Genomic DNA, 24037 nt, shown 5'->3' on the forward strand with positions numbered 1-24037 from the left:
CCTAGCAACCAGATACCTGCTGTAAATCCAAACAATAAAAAAAATCAAAACCAATTGCAAATTGTCTCCAAATATCAAAGTCTATGTCGTACTAAAACTTAATTTAAAGTTAAACCACCCCTTTTATCGGTAAGTGGACATTCTTTCTTAAGCTCTGAATACCATTCAGCCATATTGGATAATGTAATATCCCTATTTCTGAATAGATATCTACGTTATGTATAAGCCTATATCAGTTAAATCAGTTAAGTATATACATTGAATAGAATAAATATATGATTTAATATATGTTCAGGGCTCAATATGGGGAGAGTTATTTCCAGCATTTGGCTTTTTACGCTGTGTAGTTGGCAGAAATGTTCTTCATCTATGTATGTTCTACCCAGTGGGCGGCCGTCCCTTTGGGTCACTTGCCTTGTGTTAAAGATTCATCGTTATCCTTTAGGCAGACATTGATGTAGCAAGAAAGTTAATACAAAGAGGCGCCATATTTTCATGTTATATTAATCTTTATTATTATTTACATATTATTATTATTAACATTTATTTATAAAGCGCCAACATATCCCGCAGCGCTGTACAATAAGTGGGTTACATACATTGGACATACAGAGTAATATATAAAGCAATCAATAACCGATACAAGAGGTGAAGAGAGCCCTGCCCAAAAGAGCTTACACTCTAACATCATGCAGAATCACTCCTCCACTTCATGTTACTCAGCCCAGAAAAAAAATCCTGATCTAAAGGAGAATAAAAGGGGGTGCAAGTATTTTTACAACCCCCCCTGTGAGTAAGATTGGTGAATGTAGGTGCCCGTAGGGTGCGGGTTTAGGTCTAACAAAGCATTTAGCTCTACTCCTCCTGTCAGCTCCCTTTTCTAAAATGGGGCTATGTATGTACAAAACAAACAAGGGGAGAAATATAATAAACAAAAATAAATATACTGGGAGTAAGTGGTACATGCTGAGGTGTAGGAGAAAGGAGGTCCCTGATCTGCAGAGCTTACAATCTAAATAGGACAGTGAGTCAGATGACCCCACATAGGTCTGTATATGTAGTGAATGAGCCCCAGGGCAGTGACCTGACGCTGATACGGACACAAATGAAGGGAATCGGTTCTGGCAGTTAAAGTGAATGTCGCGCATTGTGATGCCATTGGCCGAGGGATTCACACTGCAGCCGCCCCTTCTTCCCCCCTCTGTGCCCTTCACAAGGGGAATTGAGACTAATTAGCTAATCAGATTTCATAATTACATACAATCTTACAATCTTAAACTGAATTACATGGCAATCAGCCTGTTTGGGCTCCTTGGTAAAGTGGGTTCCATGCGGCTCTGGCGTTCCTGGTGCTGCTGGGAAGCTCCGTACAATCGCTGCCCCGAGGGTATCTCCTTCTGCCCTACCTGCCCCATCTGCCCAAGTACAAGGGGCTGAGATTGCTCCCATAGGCCAATCAGTTGGATTCCATATGAGTGGCCCATGCCTTTGTATTGTTCCATCCATTTGGCCGGACCTCTGTGGCTCTATTTCACTTCCTTTTGGCCAAACAATGGAAAATTTCCCCCATGATATTCGGAACCTGTGGGTCGGGACCCCTTTGGCGGGTGAAGACCCTTTCATAGGGGTCGCCTAAGACCATTGGAAAACACATTTCCGATGGTCTTAGGAATAATTTTATGGTTGGGGGGTCACCACAACACGAGGAACTGTATTAAAGGGTCGCGGCATTAGGAAGGCTGAGAACCACTGTTCTAGATTTTTTTAGAACTGTCCCTTATTCTAGGGCAAGGTATAAGCCACACATTACGTACGTGGGCCATTGAGTCTAAAGACTGAGTTGGTGCATCTGGAGAAAGCACTGATGCCTCTGTGCCTCACTGACACTAAAGGGGCACTTGGGGCAATCTGATAGCAGCCTATAAGAACCTGGACAATGGAAAGTTGGGTAAAAGAACTGCCTGGGGGTGTGTGTGTGTGGGGGGGTCGTGGGCACTACCCATTCACTGGTCTGTCAGCCTGTGCCCGTGACTGCTAGCTGGAAACGTGTCAAACAAAACCCAAGTTGTGCCAAGGCAGAAGCCACACGCCCAATAGCACAATCTGCCCGGTGTTACCAACATGTCACATGTGTGACAGATACTGCTTCTTCCTCTGTCTCTGCTGGAGCTGCAGATAATATCACTGTGCCCTGTGCCTATGCCGCGCCCTGTGCCTATGCCGTGCCCACAGCAGGATATCTGCCAGCAAAACCCACCAGGCACATGAATCACTGCATATTAACCTCTTATTCCCTTCCTTTATTGTATTGCTTCACTTTAACTGTTTCCCTTCTTTTGTCGCCCACGGCTATTCTTTTGTCGCCCGCAGCTATTCTTTTGTCGCGCGGCTATTCTTTTGTCACCTGCGGCTATTCTTTTGTCGTGCGCGGCTATTCTTTTGTCGCACACGGCTATTCTTTTGTCACCCGCGGCTATTCTTTTGTCACCTGCGGCTATTCATTTGTCGCGCAGCTATTCTTTTGTCACGTGCGGCCATTCTTTTGTCGCGCGGCTATTCTTTTGTCACCTGCGGCTATTCTTTTGTCACCCGCAGCTATTCTTTTGTTGTGCGCAGCTATTCTTTTGTCACCCGCAGCTATTCTTTTGTTGTGCGCAGCTATTCTTTTGTCACCTGCGGCTATTCTTTTGTCACCTGCGGCTATTCTTTTGTCACCCGCGGCTATTCTTTTGTCGCGCGGCCATTCTTTTGTCACCTGCGGTTATTCTTTTGTCGCGCGCAGCTATTCTTTTGTCGTGCGCGGCTATTCTTTTGTCACCTGCGGCTATTCTTTTGTCGTGCGCGGCTATTCTTTTGTCGCGCACGGCTACTCCTTTGTCGCCCGTCTATTCTTTTGTCGCCCGTGGCTATTCTTTTGTATTCTTTTGGACGCGCAAATTTTTTCATCAGTTTCGCAAAACAATCCGCCAATGGTGAAACGCGGAAATACGCCGCAAATCCATGCCTGCCGAAACATTTTGCCCATCACTAGTCTTCATTATTTATTTGTTAGAAAGTGTGAATTATTTGCCTTCTTCTAACTCTTTTCCAGCAGCAAAACAACTATTGCTCTCTCTCATCTAAACCACTTCCTGGTTGCTAAGGTAACTTGGACCCTAGCAACCAAATAGCTGCTGAAGCTCCAAAGTGCAGAGCTCCTGAACTGAAAATGTAATAACTACAAAACTACAAATAATAAAATATGGAGACATAATGCAAATTGTCTCAGAATATTACTATCTACATCATACTGAAAGTTATCTCTTATCTTTATTGGCTGAAGAGCATTGTGACAGCAGCCGTTGGCCATTGTTTGCCCAAAGGGGCAGAGCAGTGACCTGGCACAGTCACCTTAGTGATATTTATATAGAATTCATTGTTCTGCCAGGCGTGGGCGCGAGTGCTGGGCCGTCACATGATGAAAGGAGAAGCCCCCCGGCACATTATGTAACCCGCCCAGTCGGACTAAGTTTAGCCACCCATGTGGGTACATCATTATTCATCCCTCTCACTTCTCATAACCCCGACTGCAAAAATAAACATGTTTTGAGTTGATCATATGACCGGGAGCATAATAAATTCCAAACATAATATGTAAACACAATCCCATACAGAGACCCCACCCCCTGAAACCCCCCTACAGGCCCTCCCCAACGAGAGATTGTCATATATCTATTTAAGCCATAAATAACCTGCTAAATGTCTCTTTATAAACTGCACTTAGTGATGTCATTAATCATAGCTGGTGCAGAGTGATGTCATTGTGTCACATGACTTGTGAAACGTGTTTAATATATGTAATAAATCCCCCTACTTTAAAATATAAGGATATCAGTACTCGCCAATGAGCTCCTTTATAAAAGCACTTGGCCAGTGGTGTTTATGTGGGCATGGAGCTCCTCAGTAGAACTGGGGCTGAACAGCTACGTTCACAAGGACACGGCTGACACTTAGAATTGACAGTTGGTAATCTGAAGCAATAGAAGAGGTGTTGTTGGAGCTGTACATCCAATCATTTGGGGTGTGTCCTATATCCACATAACTAGGCCTTTACAATAGCCCCTCCATTGCCAAGTTCTTCTGTTTGCAGAGGGCATAAAGAAGCCTACAGTGCTGCATGCCTGGAGCAAGCAGTTAAACATGAGCCGTGCATATATATATGATGAGGAGGAGGAGGGCCTGAAACAGTCTGTCTAGCAATATCATTGGCATTAGAATTCAGTAAAATATTTCCTACCTTAGTGCTGCTGTCCAGCTGGAGACCCATGGGCTTTGAGGCTCTCCAGGGTATTTTTATGGCCCTCCAGCTACTTTAGGCTCCACAGGCTGCTGTGTGTGTCATCATTGTGATATCCCCCCGCCCATGAACATGCATTTGCTAATAGGAGCAACCAATGAGAAAAGCTGGACAACATTGTCCTTTCATTCATTTCCTGCTGCTCTCCATTATTATTATTATTAATATTATTAACGTATTTATAAAGCACCAACATATGACATCACATATACAGGGTATCAATATGGACAAGTAGCCGTAAGGTGGCCATACATGGACTGTGTGTGGGGCCCTCAGCTGGGTCTGTCTGATATCTGGCCTAAAATTGGGCAAGTTAAAAAATCCTTTTGGGGTGAAGAGAGCATCAAGGCGTTTTTGGGGCCCTCGCCCCGAAGGCCTGAATGCTTTAAATAAGATCCAATCAGATCAATCCGATACTGGCCACTAGGATTGCCACCTGTGCGGTTTTGGAAAGGGCTGTCCGGGTCAAAACCTCCTGCCCGGTTTTCCAAATTAGGAAAACTGGGTGGGACTCACTGAGATAGATGTGGCCATAGCCCCAACAAGTGATGTCACGGCCCCACCCCATGACATCACAACCCTACCTCTTCCCTGACATCACTGCCCGGATGCTGGCATAGGTGGCGACCCTACCCACATCAAGGTGGGCATATTGGGGAACCTTGCAACCTGGAACAGATCTTTCCGTGTATGGCCATCTTGCATTTACCCCTGGGGTATGGTTGCCAGATCTTCAGTAAAATGAGGGACCCATATAATCCCTAATTATAAGCTCTAAGGAGCAGGGCCCTCATTGCCCCCTGTATCAGTCGGTTTTTACGTCCTTTGTTTGTTTGACGTAGGCACCTTTCTGTTGTACAGCGCTGCGGACCATGTTGGTGCTTTATATGTGTTACTAATAATAAAGAATTGATAACCTTTCCCAGGGTTGTGAACTACAACTCCCAGAATCCCACCTGAGCTAAAGGTATCACCTTGTATTAAAAAAAAACAAAGCATAACAAAAAACAAATATATAATGATATTTATATATATATATATATAAACTCCCCTGAGGGATAAAATGACAGAGTATGTTTGTTTGCGACAATATGGCCGGCAATATAATCTTCCCAACAGAAACTGAGAGCGAAACATTGGTAAAGCCTTTAGAAACTGTGCATCAGTTTGTTTTCATGGTTTCTCATGGGGGGAGGGGTTGGATATCTAAGCAATTTAATGAACAGGCACTAAAATAGATGATCCCAGCAGCATTTAGAATAATGGAACACAGCGTGCCTCATTACTGCCATCTAGTGGCTCTCTGTGGGATCTTTAAGGATACAATGAGTATCTGGGACAGGGTGGAAGCTCTGGTTTATTTATTTGAGTTCCGGCACAGTTGGATGTATTACCTGCTGTTTCCCTTTAATACTCCCCCCCCCCCCCATCCCTGCACTATTGGGGCACATATGTTGCAGTGAGTGCTATTCTGGGACAATTTGCAATTGGTCTTTATTTTTATTATTTGCGGCTTTGTGAATTATCTAGCTTTTTGTTCAGCAGCTCTCCAGTTTGGAATTTCAGAAGCTATTTGGTTGCTAGGGTCCAATTTAAGCTAGCAACAAGGCTGGTTTAAAAGAGAGACCGTAATAATGAAGGGCCTAAATAGAAAGATATGTTATAAAAAGTAACAACAATAAAATTGTAGCCTTACAGATCAATCATTTTTGGCTGCTGGAGTCAAATAATTAAAAAAGTATATAAAAATAAAAATAAAGACCAATTGAAAAGTTGCTAAGAATCAGCCATTCTATATTAAAAGTTAACGTTTAACCCCTTTGAACCCTCTACCCTACTCCCCCTCACATGTTGGCCACTGATGCTGTTGGGGCAGGGCTATTACAAACCCTCTGGGGAAGAGCTTTCTGCCTGCCCAACATCTCATTCCCAGCCCATGGGGATCAATAGGAGGCCCGTTGGTGCTATACGAGCCTCCGCTCTTCTGGGGAGGCTTTCATTCAGATACCAGAGCATTAGTGAGGTTGGGCAGTAAGGTTAGGGATCAGGTCTGGCTCACAGTTGGATTTCTGCTTGATAATTTCCTAGACCCCTAAGCTCAGATTCTCAACAGCTGCCCAGAGCCCACTGAGCATGTGCAGTGCCACTGACACTTCTAACAGAATCCAAGATGGGGAGCTCCTGTGACTGGATCTTTCCTATTATCGAGCTGCTGAGCATTTAGGCAGCTGCAGTAAGTTTAGTGTATAACACGACCCCAGACCATTACCAGATGCTGACATGCTATACAACACTCATTCCAAATCCAAACATTAGATTTGTTAGCCTACAAGTTTTCTTTTTTTCCCACTCAGACACACTGAGGCCAAAGTATCTTCCATCTCTAAAAGATTCTTTCATTCTCTGTTGCTTCTGAGTTTGCATTTGTTTCTTACCAAGTACTGTTATAGAGCACGATGGGGGGCATTGGGGGGATGTGCCCAACCAAGGCCTGGACTTGCCATGTATAGATTTTGGCAAATGCCAGAGAGGCTGCTGTAAGATGCCACAGACACTCACTATTTATTGGGCTGCTGGGGGGCTGGGAATGCCAGGGTCTGTTTTGAAACCCAGTCCGGGCCTGTTCCCTAACTACCATGGAGGAGGGACTTAGGGGTATATTTATCATGCTGTGGAAAAAATGGAGTGAAGCATTACTGGTGATGTTGCCCAGGGCAACCAATAAGCAATTAGATTTCAACAGTTAGAAAACCAAAGCAGAGCATCTGATTGGTTGCTATGAGCAACATTGCTGTATATGTTTTACTCCACTTTTTACACAGCATGATAAATATAGCCCTAAGTGTCAGACTCCTAGAGAACCTGATATCCAGGGCCAGCCTCACATCTAGTAGATGGAGACCGTACCGAATGGTATAGAACAGTGCTGTCCAATGGGTGGGGTTTGAAGTGGGTGCTGTTTAAAAAGGGGGAGTGGTCAAAACTGGCTTCCATTATTGGCCCTCCACCATGTAGGCCAGAAAAATTCCGTCCCTCGGAACCACAGAAATTGCACAGGACTGGAATAGAGGTTATATAGGATTATGGTGGGAACTGTCCCACACTGGGGCACATAGGGAGATCAGTTGGCACTCTGACCCCAGGGGGCTGTTCCTGATTGACTGGCACCCCCATGAAGGACAATTGTTTGAGATGCCAGTCAGTCCAAAGTCTCCCATGTCACCACCCCCTTTCCCATCTTTCCCACTGCAATAAAAACCGCACAACAAGATGTAATTAGAAAATCTAGATTATTGTACACACACCGTGATACACTGAAGACAGCAGAGCGACTCTATACAACTGTACAAAAAGGAAACCAATAGAAAACATAGAGGCTATGCTACACAAGTAACATTATACAAAATGCAATTCTCATTGAAGGCTTTGGATTCCAAAATGATTTGTTTGCAGTTTTCCTTTTGTTCCCTCAGTCCAACGAGACCGGCCGCGGTACATTCAGAGGGGTCCGGCCGTGCTCCTCGCGGATATGGGATATAAATAAGTGAGCGGCGAATGGGAGAGGAAAAGACAAGACACATTTACAAGTAACCCGACAAAGCAACAAGGCTCCGCCCACCGACACATTACAAAAGCAGAGATAACATTGTATGTTATTGATCCATTATTAGTATCACAACAGGTCCAAGGCTGATGTTTACAGGGGGGATAAAGCCCTCCGGATAGCACTTCCCTGAGCTTATCTGCATTTGCTTCAATGACTTCTGTTTGGAAGTTGGTGGGTTGTTTTGTTTGTGCTCATCATTCCCTTTCCCCTGGTTCCTGTGTTCCTCTGTGATGGAGATGTTCCTTCATTACACATGCACCCAGGATTCTCCAATCACGTGCCAGCACCGCGAGCTGCCCAGCTCCACCTAGTTAGCTCATATGGTCAGTGCCAGCTTTGTTTTTTGGTGCCCAGCACAGTGAGTGCCTACCATTAGGCAGTATCAGGGTGGCCTTCCCATAATGCCACCGCAACACCAAAAACAAAGAGAACGCTACCATAAGGGCAATGCAGAAACCACACCTCCATACACGGAGAAAGCCCCACTTTAAACAAAGTCCGGATAAGCAATGGGATCTATATCTAGAAAGCCAAGGGCAGGTACCATGTCCTGTCAGCAATGACACTGGACAGTAAGGGAGAAGACAATACTTATCGTGGCTACTAGACAATGCTGATCATTGTCTCTACGTGTGTTTTAGCAGAGGCAATTCTCAGTATTGTCTATGGCAGGGGGTTTTCTGGAGTTTAGTAGCCCTGACAAGTAGCTGCTACTAGTAGCCCAGTGTGTCTTCACCCTAATGGTGGGCATAACACACCAGATGGACAAATGAGAGCATATCTGCTATCAAGAACTGTGCCAAACAATGATGATCTGATTGGTTGGCCGCACGGGCCAATAATCAGATCATAATGAGAGTCTAGAGGGGCTCCTATCGACGTGCCAATGTGGTCCTCACCCAGTGAGATTGTTACCTGCCCGATACGTGGCTGATTTTCAGCCGGATACCAGTTGGGCAGGCAGTTAGGATGCACCCATACATGGGGCAATAAAAAGCTGGGTTGGTCTGGAAGAGTCTGTGGCTTAGATCAGCCCCTGTAGGAGCAACTTCACCACATGGAGCCGGGCAGCGCAGGGGCCACACTGAGGGCACAGGGACACGGCAGGAAGAGCTGCTAATAAAACCCACACAAACACACCTACATTCTATAACAGGAGAGCATTTCAGACACAAATGTGTTTTTTTTGTGGCAAGTTTCCATCCCTTAAATAGGTCCTAATTCCGCATTGACTAAACACACAGCCATTTTGCTCCTCTCTAGTGCAAAAACCAATAAGAATGAGAACAACATTTCCTGCAACTAAAAAAAAAAAAAAAAGAGGGGGGGGCACAAAAGAGCTATTTTTGCCCACGTACATGTGTGAGGAACATACACGCCCCATTGCCCTAAACACATAACCACTCCAATAATGGTACAATCGCCTCTTGTAACAAGGCATTAAAAGTCCCAGGCTCAATACTACACCACCACCGCCGCCAATAAAATAATGGGGGGGGGGGGGGGGGGAGGAGTTAAAAAAAAAATATTTACACAAGTATTGGGTTTTTTTTTTTTCTCCTAAAAATCACAAGAACCCCTAACATCTGGTTTACGAGTGAAGCCAATTAAAGTGATAGGGGCACCAATAAACCAATGGCTGCACTGGGTTCTTGCAGCAGAATTAGCCCCAATGTGCCACCTACACACAAGCAGGGCACAAGGCACAGCTGGAGGGCCCCAGAGCGCAGTGGGCAGAACTGGTGAGGAATCCAATGCACACATGGGAGGAGAATAAATACTGGAGGGGGAATGTACGATACTGAGCACACTAACGGGGATGCTTGCCTTTGTAACTGCTCCAATACACACATCACACTTTACAAATGGACCCGGCAGATTTATTGCAGGGCACTCTGGGCTCAATACTGGTTCACTTTTGCAATGCAGCCGAGGCACCAATAGGGGGAGCAGCTGCTCAGTATACATGGCAATAAGCACGCACAGTCTGAGCTGCCCATCCTATTGCGCGCTCCTTCTATGCTTTTACATGAGCTGAAGCAGAGCCAGCACCATTACTAAGCGAATCTATTTCTGACCCATTGCTATTGGGCAGTGGTACAAATAAGATGGTTGGGGTATAAATTCCGTGCTCCCCCCCATGGAGTAGCAATTGGATTGCTGTGACTATACACTGTGATTGTTCTCTAGCAGTAGAAAGCTATAAGAAGGAAACATGGACGGTATGGAAGGGGGGGGGGGGGGGGGGCAGGCAGCTGAATATAAAGCTACAATCTCCTGATGTAGGTATAATCCCACTCACTGCTTGTCATTCATTGCCAAAACACTCCCAGCATCCTCAGCTACATCTGAGAGTTTGGCATCCCTGAATCAGTCCTATGAAATATTTGTAGCACTAATTTAAACTAAGGGGCTTTTATTGACATCCAATGACCAGCATAAAGATGCCCAAAACATGTAACAATAGCGACTAATATGTGAAATAAGGGGAAAATCAGAACTCTTCCTGCTGCTTGGGGGTTAGGGGTCAATCCTTTTATAAGGAGGTTGTTCTGGTTGCAAGTGCTGCATTAAGAAGAAATGCAGGCTGAAACCGTGTAATGCAATTTCCTTATATCACAGAGCTCATGTGAAGCCATGGGAGGGGGTGTAGTGCAGGAGGTGGGGGGGAGTCAGGGTGGGGCAGGGGTAACACATCCGGGTCCAAGGAGGGCAGTTAAAGCGCATCCAACTGAATAACTCAACATTAAAACTCTGTTCTTTAATACAAAACTGGCCAATCACCGTTAAGAAGTCCTCTATGAATTGTGGGAAATACGCAGAGATCAGTCTGGTTGGGAAGGCATCTGTTCCTTATCCAGCTGAAGGAAATGTCCTTCTCCTGGTCAGCAATGACCTGTGTTTTTCTTATCAGTCAGTTACTGTGGATAGCACGGTTGGATCTGGATTTTTTTTTTTTTTTGGTCCACAGGAGAATTCTGGGAATTCCTTAAGAGACATTGGTTATTGGCTTGTACTTCTTGAGCTTGGTCCACTGGCCAGTAGAATAGTTCATTTCAAACACTGTGTCGACTAACATAGTAGTGCTGCCTGTACCGTCTGCCTTTGGCAATTGCTCTGTGTATTCGCTGAGTTTGATTTGAATGATATCACCTTGTTCTGGGCAAGGATTCTCTGCAAAGGCAAAACAAAGAAAAAAAAATAATTCAGCTATTTTCTGCAGAAAATCGGTTGTATATAGTGGGGTCCTGACTAATTGGGCTGTATGTGGCCACCGGCCATAGGTATAGCTAGGCCACAGGTATATGAAATTCTTAGCAACTGCATCTCATCACTCCTGCCTTGGGGGCAAGCTGAACTGTTTCCTGTACATGAGTAAAAGTGTGCGTAGTCGGCAGCGGCAGTGAGGGTTGGACTGGGCAGGATACTGGTAAGGTTGCTGAGGCAAGGGGTAAATTAATCAGATGTCATTGCAGTAGAGGAGAGGTTGTTGTCATCAAAGAGGTTGGTGGGTGTTGTGTAGGTGGGATGTGCTAGGCTTGATAAGGGGAGTGGGATGTCATCAGGACAGAGGTGGGTGAGGGATGTTATTGTCAGAGGAAGCAGTGGTCCTTGACATCAGGTCCTACAGTGGGCCTAAGGGTCCCCAGTCAGACATTAGTGGGAGTTACTATGTGGTTCAGTAAGCTGACAGTGCATCCCAGACATGGTTGAGCAGTTTGGCTGATTTTGGCAATATCGTCTGATTGATTTTACCAGGCCATGCTGTGATCTGGGCTTTCTAATCTAATGATGAACCCGCAATTGAGATTGTTTGGACCAACAGAAACTACAAAAAGTGGCCATCCATGTGTATGGGCAACTGTGTGGTATCCATCCCCTCAGCCTGCATAGTGCCATCATTCAGAAGGAAGTTTAACCTTCAATACTGGCTGAATGGTTTTTTAAAGAAATCAGAATCAGCAGCCAAAAAAAAAAAAAAAACCCTAAAATCCTAAAACCTTAGCTCCTGTCCCAACTGAGAGACCACCACTCCACAATCAAACACTGAAAGTGCTGGGCTGCAGTTAATGAAACGACTTAGAACTCTGTAATATGTTTTATGAAACCAATTACATTTACAGTTGCCAAACACCACTAGCCATTCCTTTGTGTCCCCTGAGCTGACACTCTGTACTGTAATTGGGTTCCACCTTTGGCCATACCTCTGGATCCAGCCATAAAGCCAAGAATAAGAGCCTTCTCTGGCCTTGTGACTTTGTTTGCCGTCTTGAACATCTCCTGTGCGGCGTACATCTGCTCCCTCTACAAAGTAAGCACACAAAGCTGCTAATTGGTGGGGGCCGCACACAGGTAACTGCCAGCACTACCAGCATGCAGTATAGGCAACTACACGCAAACAAGAGAGCTAAAACCATTTCACAAGAAACACATAAACCTGGAGTTAACGCATGACACTGGCATGTAAAGGAGACCTTACCGTGAGAGAAAGGTTCTTCTTGGGTTGCGGCTGCGTTTGAGTGGTTATCTGGGGAGCCTGTGCCGCTGGGGTTGCTGCCTGAGTGGCAGCAGGAGTTAATGGAGAGGTAGGGGTCGCTGCAGGAGAAGGGGTAGTGGTGGCAGCATTTGGATTGCTATGGTACATTGGCGTCCTTTGTTTAAACTGTGTTGGAAGAGTAGTGTTGGCTGCTGTGGGCTCCTCTGGCTGCCTTGTTGCTTGCAAGGCTTCCCGTACTGGTCCGGCTGTATGGAGATGTTAATTACAATGCATTATGAATAGGTCAGGCCTGTAAGCAGTTGTGCACAAAACTGGCCTTATAGTGGTCAGTTTGCCTTAAAGATAAAATGTCACACAAATATCATTAATGTAGATGCATTTGTGCCCCCCGCTGGCACAGGCAGAGAAAAGAACCTACAGATGAAGGCTGGGACATGGCCATTCCTCTTTTGCCACTTACTACCTGCCAACAACGTAGGTACTACTTTGGCAGCAAGGGAAATGACAGCCTGCTGATGATGCAGTACTTATGTTTCCGACTTAAAGGTTAAGCTATGGGAAAAGCATGTTTGCCTTCCAACATTGTGGCGCTTTATAAATAAAGTTATACATACATACAGTAGGTTTGGCTGCATTACTCACCTTGCTGTGCTTCAGACGTTGGAATATAGGAGGAGGATGGCACCACGCTGGGAGTTGCTGGCAAATAGCTTGTAGATGGAAGTGCACTCTCATTGTTCAAGGCACCCAGTTTCTACGGAGTTGCAAGAAACATTGAAAGGTAAAGGTTAGATGTTTGCCTTTAATAGAACTAGTCATCTCCCCCCCTTGCCCTTTTGTAACATCAATAAATATTTTACACAAATGATAATGCTATTTATACTTTTATAGAAAGGATCTTCCAACTGGAGGCCTGTGGGACAGATGTGGCCCTCCAATAAATGTTTTGAATAGAATGATCAAAAATAAATAGTAATATTAAAGCATATTAAGGCAAGTGTAATATCAGAGGATATACTAGTACAGAAACACACCGGTAAGGCTTATAACTGTAGTGTGTCACAGTGTGTTTCTGTCCTGCACCCATCGATGTGACAAAAAATGGAACCCAAGCTGCCAGTCACTGCGCACATGGGCCTGATAAGCCAGAAAATGCTTGTATGCGCCCTGATGGGTGGATCAGATTTGCTCCTGTGACTTTACACATGAAATAAAGGCAGAACATATTGGCCATTTCTTTACCATTAAAAAAAAAATGCACTCTGACACTATCCTAAAGGGGTAGTTCACCTTAAATTAACTTTTACTAAGATGCAGATCACTGATATTATGAGAATTTGCAACTGGTCTGCATTTTTATGTTGTTTTTTTTTTTAATTTTATTTAGCTGTTAGTTCAGCAGCTCTCTGGTTTGGTATTTTAGCTGCTCTCTGGTTGCTAAGGTCTTATCAACTCTAGCAACCAGGCAATGGCTTGAACAAGAGATGGGAATATGAATGAGAGGGCTTGCATAGAAAGATAAGGAAGTTGCTAGGACATTCTATAACACTCAAGGTGAACCACCCGTTTAAGGAGGAGGAAGTTTCACTTCCGTGCCATGCTAAGGTTAGGGAACAGGTAATTCCTGTGCAGCCCTGTCAGTCAGATATCCCCTAACACTAAGGCCACCACACCCAAGGCAAGAATACTGCAGCTGGCACAGGGGAATGGGAAGACTGCTGGGGAAAATCAGCAATTATGAAGCATTCAAAATCCAACCTGTGTAGAGACAAGGCCAGCAGCATAGTCTGGAGTAGGGTTTTCCAATACAGTCTCCTCCTTTGGTGGTTTTTCAACAACTTCTGCTTCTATTAAAAAAAATAAAATAAAGTAAAATGAATACAAAATGACAAATGTGATTGGGTTCAATGTGCAACAGACAGAGGTCCAGCTACACATACCTACAGTCTTCCTTCTCTTCTTCGCTTCCCGACCACCACCGACCGTGTCCAGCTCAGATATGTCTAGTAACTGAAACCAAAAAATAAACAGGATGATACAGCTATAAAGGTATATGTGTGGCTCTACAATAATGCCCTGTGGTACTGGGTGTCCCCCCCATGTAGTCATATATACACAGAGGTCCCTTTCCCCCCCTCCAACCCACATTTTCAAGTCTTTTCTGTGTTTCTCAGACATCAAGTGCCTATTCACTCTGACTATATATACAGGCCACCAACCAATGAGGGATGGGATCAAAACAGTTACCTTCCTGGCAGAGAAGGAGCTAGCTTTCTAGTTTTAATTTGCGTCAGGCCTTCTAGTGGAAGCAGCTACACCCCACTGCTCCTGTGTCTACCAAGATGATGACTGAGAGTCCATTTGGCTCAGGAATGCATTAGTACTTAGTGGCCAAATTGGGTAAAGGCCAATATATAAGGGGATCATTACACATTTGTTGAGTTGCTTTTAGCTAAGCAGTATTGCGCACTGCCTACATATATCCATAAAAAAGTGAAAGCAACTCACAGAAGGTTATGTACAAAACAAAGTAGCTGACAGACCTTTACACCTCTCTCCTTGCGCAAGGGCGTTCTGGAGGGCGCTATAGGTGTTCTGTTAGCGGTCGGACTAAATACACTTGGTGTGGTTGGACTCCTGAAGGGTGCCTGCTTTGGTATACCTTTGAGAGGAGCTGCCACAGGAAAATAGAGCGATTATTAAAAATAATTAACATTTTCTGGCATGTTCGGATATAAAAGTGATTTACCGAGTAAATATCCTGCTAAGCAGTGTAACTCAGCCACAAACTTGGAATAAAAAACATCTTATGGCTTGCTGTTATGATAATGTGCCCAATATAGTGGGGCTTATTTGCAGGGGAGACTAACCAGACAGTAATATTTATTTTGGTAGCAAATCCTGAGAAGTTTGGTTAAGCCTAAATCAGTATTGTGCAGCCAGTAGCTGATGTGTAATTACCACTTCCAGAATATCACTGACAAAGGATGGGGGGAGTTGCAGTTAAACTGTTGGCAAAAGATCACCAAATTAAACACTGGCTCATTTTCTACAGTGCTTTTTCCCCCCATGCACTCCAAGTCCTTTCACTCAATATTTAAGTGCTTAACGGAATCGTTAATCTTTAAATTGAATTTTAGGGTTAAGAAACACTAAGCTACTAGTAGCAGCTACTTGTCACATCGTTCACACACCATCAACTATACGATAACTTAACGATAGTATCGGATCGTTCGGGAATCGGTCGTTTGACAGTAAAAAATCGGCCCGTGTATGGGGGCCTTTACTGTTAATTTTCAGTATTGTCTATGGCAGGGTATTTGCTAGTATTTAGTAGCTGTGAAAAAGTAGCTGCTAGTAGTAGCTACAGGTGTCTTCACCCTTACATGATATTCTGAGACAAGGTACAGTTGGTCTTCATCTATGGTTTTTAAAATTATTTAGCTCTTTGGGCCATATCAACTGGATAGCTGCTAAACAATTTACTCTGGCTACCAGGCAGTGGTTTGAATGAGAGACTGGAAGATGAATAGTAGAGGTCTGAACAGAAAGTGAAAATAACAAAATTGTAGTTTCACAGGGTAATATATATTTGGCTGCCAGGGTCAGTGACCTCCCCCCACCTGAAGCCTTGGAAGGAGGAAGAAGGCAAATAATTAAAAATAAAAAACATAAATTGGGCAATAACATACTAAAAGTTAGCCGGAAGGTAAAACATGCTTTTTTGAGCAGAAATAGCTGGATATTGGTACAGTGAATATTAATGAACTCACTTGTTGTGTCCAGTTTTTTTACCAAGCCTCGTCCTTTTGAGTGAAATGGAACCCCTGCCGTTTTCTTCAGCTGCTGTGCAGTTTCTGTTGCTTTTATTAAAAGAAAGAAAAATATTTCAACTTCAAAAAAAGACATTACTTACTAAAAAGTTTCATGAAGCCCCACTTGCAAATGCCAGCTGTTCTGTTTGGCTGCTTTCCCTGGCTGTGAAGGTGAGCTGGCAGCACTCAGCATTTTGCAGTACAGATGCCAGCCAATCCCTATCAGGTGGGCAGCCAGCCAGCAGCAAGGCAGTCCTGACACAGACTTGCGGTTTACCTTTGCTTTTATTAACACCAGCATTGTGACTGGCTACCAACACCCTACCTTGGTTCTGTGAAAGGACACGCCACAGTAATTTACAAGTCAATGTAGCTCATTTCATTGCCCATCATACTGCACCCTATGTGGCTAGCCTTCAATCCTCACTCAGCCAAATTACTTCTATTTATGTAAGAGCAGTTAATTTCCTAAATTACACCCCCCTCTAACTTCTATCTTTCTCGCCGCAGCTGCGCAGCACTTATATAGTTATTCCAGAACAGAAGGTATTCACAAGATTCCTGCTTTGTACACAAATTTGCCTCAAATCTGGACACACATAAGGTCACCAAACAATCTTTACCCAATTTGGCCTAGAATGTGGTGGGCTAATCCAATTAAATCATAAAATAGGATTATGGAGACCTCATCAACGCAATGATTTGGCCCTCGCCTAACAAGGTTTTTAAACCTGCCCAATTTTCGGCACAGTAGCAAACCTATGAAGGGTGACATAGGTGAACCAATAAGCTGCCAACTCAGTACACAGGGCCACAGTGAACAGCTTTTATTTGCCTATCCAGGCCAGCTTAACATTGCTTTTCTCTATACTCACCCTACATCACTATTGAAATCATTCTTAGAGTAACATTACAGTTCTATAAAGAATTACATTCCCTGCTCAGAATAAGCCATAACAAAAACGCAAAGTTTTGTCAGCAGCACCCAACTTACATTTCTGTAAGAGCTCTGCTCTGAGTGTGGCACTTTTTGGTTTTCTTTTGAGCTGGAAATGTTTCACTGGGGGCGTGAGGGGTCCAGCTAGGGTGGTCAGGGCATTCTTGTTGAGGTACTGGCATTCAAGTGGCAGCATGGCAGATGCTTCACATTCACTGACTGGGGGGATGAAAAAAAATGACAATTAGAAGAAATAACAGAGGTAGATCAAGTTAAACATAAGGCTTATAACATGAATAACGTTTCTCCGCCAGCGTATAAATGTTTGAAAGCTCTCCTTGCTGCCTGCATTTAGGCTATAGGTTGGAAAGAATAAGATTGGATGCATGCAGTGTATATTATACTGCATGTGAGCACAGCAGGGGACCAACATTGGGAAGCAGAAGAAGATGGTGTTGCAGCACTCACAGAAAAGTTACCCCTGGTTAGTACATTTTAAAGCAAGAAGTGCAGCAGCCCAGTGGCAAAGGTTTGTTATTGTATTCAGGCTAGGGGTGTCTAAAAACTGACAAACAGACTGAATCTCTTGGCTCTAAAACTGGTCTCCTCTGCTTTGCCTGCGAGACTACTTTTGAGCTTGCCCTCATAGAACATTGAGGTAGCACTAGATTTTAATTACACAAAGCTGCAAGGCCTGGCTCGTGTACCTAAGCAACCAATGAAGGCACGGGAATGTGCAGAGCGAAAGTGTAACAGCTCAATAAAATTTAACAATAACAAATGTACCTTTCTCTCTGAGCTCCCCCAATATGTCCTGCACATTCGGATTCTGTTCCTCGAGATCGAGATTCAGGGATCCTGTGTCAGGGAAGGATTTTAGGATATCCGCGACCATCAGGATCCAGGGGTCAGAATCTAGAGTGGCGAGCTGAATGATTTCTGTCAGTGCGCCTTTCATCTGAAAATAGAGAGCAGCAAGATTTAAGTTACCCTTTTAACCCACATTGACCGCATCGGTTCGTTGATGCGGTCCCCAAACTGACGGCGCCTATACCTGCTGTCCTAATCAGATCGTTTCGCTCTGGGGTCGAACAGCCAAATTAGCCCGATATTGCACACCCGTAGGTGGGCTAACACCAAAAAATGAAAGTGTATAAAAGTATTTACAATGTAATGTTCTGTTGCCCTGCACTGGTACAACTGGCGTTTGCCTCTGAAACCCTACTATAGTTCATATAAGCAAAACTGCTGTGTAGCCATGGGGGCAGCCATTCAAAGGAGAAAAGGCACAGGTTACTTAGCAGATAACAGATAAAGCCCCATTATATTCTAGAGTATCTGTTATCTACTATGTAACCTGTGCCTTTTCTCCTTTTTTTCCCAGCTTCAATGGCTGCCCCCATGGTTATTTATATAAACCATATAAGGGTTTCTGTAGCAAACTGTTCCTTTCAGTAGGAGCAAGTTGGGAGGCTAACACTGCAGTTAGCGGGGCACTGAGCCCCCATTATATAAAATAGGGAAGAGCAAACGAATAGAGGAAAGCTAATGGTATTGAAATGATCCTAGAAACAGGTGAATGAGATACATCCTTGGAAGAGGCCATGGTTCCCAGACTGTGGGACGTTGCCACAGGTGCCACCAACGCGGAACCTTCTTTCCCATCACGGGTGACAGAACCGCAGCTGTATCGATTGGGCTTTCTATTTACATGCTATGCTAATAAGATTTCCTTTGAGGTTAGCGTGATATTGCAACCTTTCACTTCTCAGTTTCATCATGCGCTGGCGCATCAATCTGTGCCGGGCCCCCCTCCCAGGAGTGTTAGAGCCACATGTTTGTGCAAATATGGGCCCCAACATTTTAGAGATATGTGAAGTCCTACATTATAGCATTAATATGGCTTAAATACGTGCTGGATCATTTAAGGAGCATATTACAGCGGTGCCGCGTATGCCATTGCACCAGCAATTTACATTCTCGCCCCGGTGGGATGGCCTTTCGGGATATTCGCGGGCGACTAATCTCCCCGTGTGCCAGAGCCCTAAGGGTGAAGAGACACAGAGCTACTAGTAGCAGCTACTTGTCGTGGCTACTAAAATAGACATTTACTGATAACTGTCCCTGTGTGTGTTTTAGCAGAGGCAGTGCTCAATATGGTCTATGGCAGGGTATTTTCTGGTGTTTAGTAGCCATGAAAAAGTAGCTGCCTACAAGTAGCTCAGTGTGTCTTCACCCTAAAGGAGTGCAAAGACTGTCTAAAACAAGCCCAAGATGTGGGATAGGACAAGCACAGAGCAAGAAGTTGGGTGCTTAAATCTCATAGCGTTATACAGTACTTATGAGGCAATTCCAAGATATCCAATATATACATTCATTACACATTTTTAGTGGTTTTAAAGTACTTTTGAAATGTATCTGCTACTGCCCCTCTGCCCCCTGCACCAGTGGCTTCTGAAACAATGTAGCAGATCCGTTTGATTCATGTATATTTGAAAGGTGCCACTTTACTATTATTTTTGGATGTATATACCCTTTAAAGAGATACTGACACCAGAAAGTGAACCGTAACATCTATCACAACATTGCCCTTGCAAGCTCTTTATAATTTTGCCCCAAATGTATTTGCCAGATGTTTTTATATTACCTATCTGATCCCCCATGTCCCTCTATAAGGGGGCGGCCATATTAGTGCAGCAGGGGGCCGTTAGCAATAGAAGCTGTAACTGACAGGCTGAGAAGGGACAGTCAGGTTGGCAAAACAGTCAGGTTTAGAGACTTTAAATAGGTACTTCACCTTTAAATTTATTTTTATTATGTTATAGAATTACCTATTCTAAGCAACTTTGTATCTGATCTTCATTATTTATTTGTTACAGTTTTTGAATTATTTGCCTTCTACTAACTCTTTGCAGCTTTTAAATGGGGGTCACTGACCTTGGCAGCCAATAAACTATTGCTCTCTGAGGCTACAGTTTTATTATTGTTACTTTTTATAACTTGTTTCTATTCAGACCCCCTCCTATTCATATACCAGTCTCTCAGTCAAACCACTCCCTGGTTGCTAAGGTAATTTGCAACCCTAACAACCAGATAGCTGCTGAACCTATAACCGGGAGAGCTGCTAAAACAAAAAGTTAAATAACTGACAAACTGCAAATAATAAAAAAATGAAGACCAAATTGAGCAAACTGTCTCAGACTATCACTCTTGTTAGTTAAAGAGGTTGTTTTCACCTTTAAGCTAACAATTACGTAGAAAAGTAAACCCATCACCATGACCTATAGGGAACATGACGTACATTCATATGAGCAGTAGTTTAGTGCCAGGGTGACTGTAATGGCAGCTCCATGACCTGAACAGACCGGGGCCCACCTGTAGGAACGTGCACATTGGCTGATACTTCGGCTCCTCGCTGAGCCGCACAGCAGTAAATATTGAATATTTTATTTCCATCTCTCATGCAAAGTGGCACCACGCACGGCTAAACCCAGATGGCCCTGACCCCCTATCCCCCCTCACTAGCTCATTTGCACACAGAGCGCCATTTATACGGCCCGACACCTAACCACATGCACAGAAACTACTTATTGGCGTTTCCTTCCTGACAATATCTCAATCAGCCACCAATTTCCTGTGTATAAATAACTCCTAGCATGGTTTAACCCTTCCAGTGCTGCCCATCATATGATCTATAGAGCTACCGACGCAGCAGGTTTTGCGCTTCCAGCAAGATCAAAGCACTTGTTCCTTAATTTGGGCAATTAGCAAATGGGACTTCAGATTTTAATTTGGGTGGTTGCTATGACTTAACGACCCTAGTAACCAGGAAGCACCCTGGAAGTGAAAATAGAAGCTGAATAGTAGATGGCCCCAAATGACAAATAAGCAGTAAAAACAAAGAATAACATTAAAACTGAAGCCTCACAGTCAATTTTTGGTTTTGTTGCTGGGGGGGCAACTGCAGGTTGGAAAGAGGCAGAATATGCAGGTTAATCATTCCATTAAAAAATAACATCCCCTTAAGAGAAAAATACCTGTTTTAGAGAGGAATTTATTTTATTTTCTATTTTCTACTGCAATCTACACTTTCTTCTCACAGGACACAGCTATGTCATGTGACACATTGTATCTGCAGAGTCAATGAACCCACACATGTACCAATCTGGATGTTTTCAATCAGACAGGACAGAGGCTCCGCTCCTTTTGGCACTGCTGACTATTGCAACAGAAGTCAGCTCTCCTGCAGCCAAGACTCCATTTCCCATAATGCCTTGCAGGCTTCTTAACAGGCTTGCTGATCATGCATGAAAAAAACCAAAGCGTCTCACTGACATTTGGCACCCCCAGTGATTTAGCCTTTACTTCTCCTTTAAGCAAAATAAAATCATGTTCTTACCCATATTGGTGGCAAACCAATCCTATTGGGTTCATATAATAATGAATAAATTACTTTTAGCAGACAAGGTAGATTGATTCAACTTGCCAAACAGGCCCAAAGTACAATATTGCAACCTTTCCTTCCTCAGTTTCATCATGCCCTGGCACATCAGTCCCTCGGGAGGGAAAACACTTTTACAACAACCAATACAAATCATTTAGCCACACAGACCAAAATCAGAGGCATAACCAGGTGTAACTGGGCCCCACAGCAATTTCAGCTTAGGGCCCCCAAACAGGGTCTGCTTCTTCTGGAGGTGATCTGGAGGTTAACTTGCCCTTTAATCATTTTCATGTGCTCAAAAGGAATCTGTAGTGTAGAAAAAGTGCAAGAGGTAACAGGTATGGGACCTGTTATCCAGAATGCTCGGGACCTGCGGTTTTCCAGATAAGGGATCTTTCCATAATTTGGATCTCCATAACTTAAGTCTGCTAAAAATCATTTAAATATTAAATAAACCCAATAGGGCTGTTCTGCCCCCAATAAGGGGTAATTATATCTTAGTTGGGATCAATTACAGGTACTGTTTTATTATTACAGAGAAAAGGGAATCATTTAACCATGAAATAAACCCAATAGGGCTGTTCTGCCCCCAAAAAGGCGTAATTATATCTTAGTTGGGATCAAGTACAGGTACTGTTTTAATTATTACAGAGAAAAAGTAAACCATATTTAAAAATTAGAATTATTTGCTCATAATAGAGTCTGTGGGAAAAGGCCTTTCCATAATTTGGAACTTTCTGGATAAAGGATCCCATACCTGTACATTCATTGTAGTAATACGTAAATATAATGGCTACAGAGAGCAGCATCTGTCCGTCCTTTATATATTCTTTGGTTCTGACTCCTAACACATTGTAGCAGAAGTCAGCTTCTGAACATAATATTAGAAGTCAGAACTGGCAGTGCAGTGATATATACCCCCCAGCTTGTGTCTCAACCCTTTCTCCTTGTAGATTGTAAGCTCTATTTGGGCAGGGCCCTCTTCATCTCTTGTATTGGTTATTGATTGCTTTATATGTTACTCTGTATGTCCAATGAATGAAACCCACTTATTGTACAGCGCTGCGGGATATGTTGGTGCTTTATAAATAAATGTTAATAATAATAATAATCTTTCTATTATCTATCTATCTATTTATCTATCTCTCTTCACCTCTTGTATCGGTTATTGATTGCTTTATATGTTACTCTGTATGTCCAATGTATGGAACCCACTTATTGTACAGCGCTGCGGGATATGTTGGCGCTTTATAAATCAATGTTAATAATAATAATCTTTCTATTATCTATCTATTTATCTATCTCTCTTCCCCTCTTGTATCGGTTACTGATTGCTTTATATGTTACTCTGTATGTCCAATGTATGTAACCCACTTATTGTACAGCGCTGCGGGATATGTTGGCGCTTTATAAATAAATGTTAATAATAATAATAATGATATATAAACAGCCAGACATGCACTGCTTTTATAGGCAATTACTGTTGCAGAGAACTTTTAAAACCCCTAAACCCCTGTAGCCAATACATATTGGAAAGTTTCTTTAAAACTTTTTTATGCCCTTTAAAAAGTGACATTTTGGGTTGATTCGTATCACACCCCCTTTTGCCTCCAGCGATAAAGGTAGTGGAGCAGAGACCAGCTGCCTGCCCCGCAGGGCTCCCCCTCGTTGGAATAATAAACACAACTACTGGACTGCAAAGGCTGCTGGGAAACGTAGTCCTCTGTCAGCCTGTCACTGGGTTCCTTTGCCTGTCACTGTCCCAGCAGAGAAGGGAGTAAGTGTTCGGGACTCACCTCATCCACTGTGCGCCGCGGGAGGTGCAGGATCCCCAGCAGCAGCTTCAGTTTGACGGCGGAGGACAAGTTATGGAAACACAGCCGCACGTTGTCTATGACGGAGGCGGTGAGCAAGGAGGCGATACTCGGGGGCGCCCACAGCTCGTCAGCGGAGCCCAACTTGTTGTGAAGCCACAGGCCGGTGTCACTCTCCCTCATAGACGCCATCTTGGGAAAAAAGAAAAAAGCTCCCGAGCAGGCATTTTATGAAGTCACCTAAAAACACGGCCGTGAGGACCCCTTCTGGCGCTGGTCGGGACTCCTGTCACAGGAAGTCTCGGAGCGTACTATCGCGATACCTGCCCGGAAGGCGGGCTGAGACTCGCTTGTGATTGGTTTAACGTTAAAAAGAGAATGTATAATAAAGGTTCTTAGGTTGCGTAGGATAAGTTAGCCATAGCAACCAAAAAATGTTAGTGTTCAAACAGTTGACCATGAAGTGGGCTGCTCTGAATTTATTCAACAGTGCTGAACTTTATGTCTTTTATTACATAACCGCATTAGTCTGATAATCCCTGCCTTTTGGAGGCTGTTGCTAAAAAGTCTTTCAGCAAATTCCTGT

The 24037-nt window shown here is 43.8% G+C and overlaps 1 protein-coding gene across 1 annotated transcript; it reads right to left on the reverse strand.

Annotated features, from left to right (window-relative positions):
* Positions 1-7609: 7609 nt before the first annotated feature.
* Positions 7610-23733, reverse strand: nelfa (negative elongation factor complex member A). Its single transcript, XM_002936761.5, has 11 exons — positions 23434-23733; positions 17980-18151; positions 17251-17412; positions 16215-16304; positions 14985-15115; positions 14382-14451; positions 14200-14288; positions 13084-13195; positions 12424-12686; positions 12149-12248; positions 7610-11117 (listed from the first exon to the last, which is right to left on the reverse strand). Exons 1-11 carry the CDS (start codon positions 23641-23643, stop codon positions 10933-10935), a joined length of 1584 nt encoding a protein of 527 aa, XP_002936807.1. The 5' UTR covers positions 23644-23733; the 3' UTR covers positions 7610-10932.
* Between the last annotated feature and the right edge of the window lie 304 nt (positions 23734-24037).

The sequence above is a fragment of the Xenopus tropicalis genome, chromosome 1, assembly GCF_000004195.4.
Source record: "Xenopus tropicalis strain Nigerian chromosome 1, UCB_Xtro_10.0, whole genome shotgun sequence".
NCBI classification, from domain to species: domain Eukaryota; kingdom Metazoa; phylum Chordata; class Amphibia; order Anura; family Pipidae; genus Xenopus; species Xenopus tropicalis.

Bases quoted from the DNA above. Each gene is read 5' to 3' on its own strand.
- nelfa (XM_002936761.5), bottom strand. From the start codon at position 23,643: ATGGCGTCTATGAGGGAGAGTGACACCGGCCTGTGGCTTCACAACAAG. The intron at 16,305-17,250 runs GTAAGTTGGGTG...TTTTAATAAAAG, and splicing joins AGCAGAGCTCTTACAGAAAT to CAACAGAAACTGCACAGCAG. The intron at 14,452-14,984 runs GTCTGTCAGCTA...TTTTGGTTTCAG, and splicing joins GCAAGGAGAGAGGTGTAAAG to TTACTAGACATATCTGAGCT.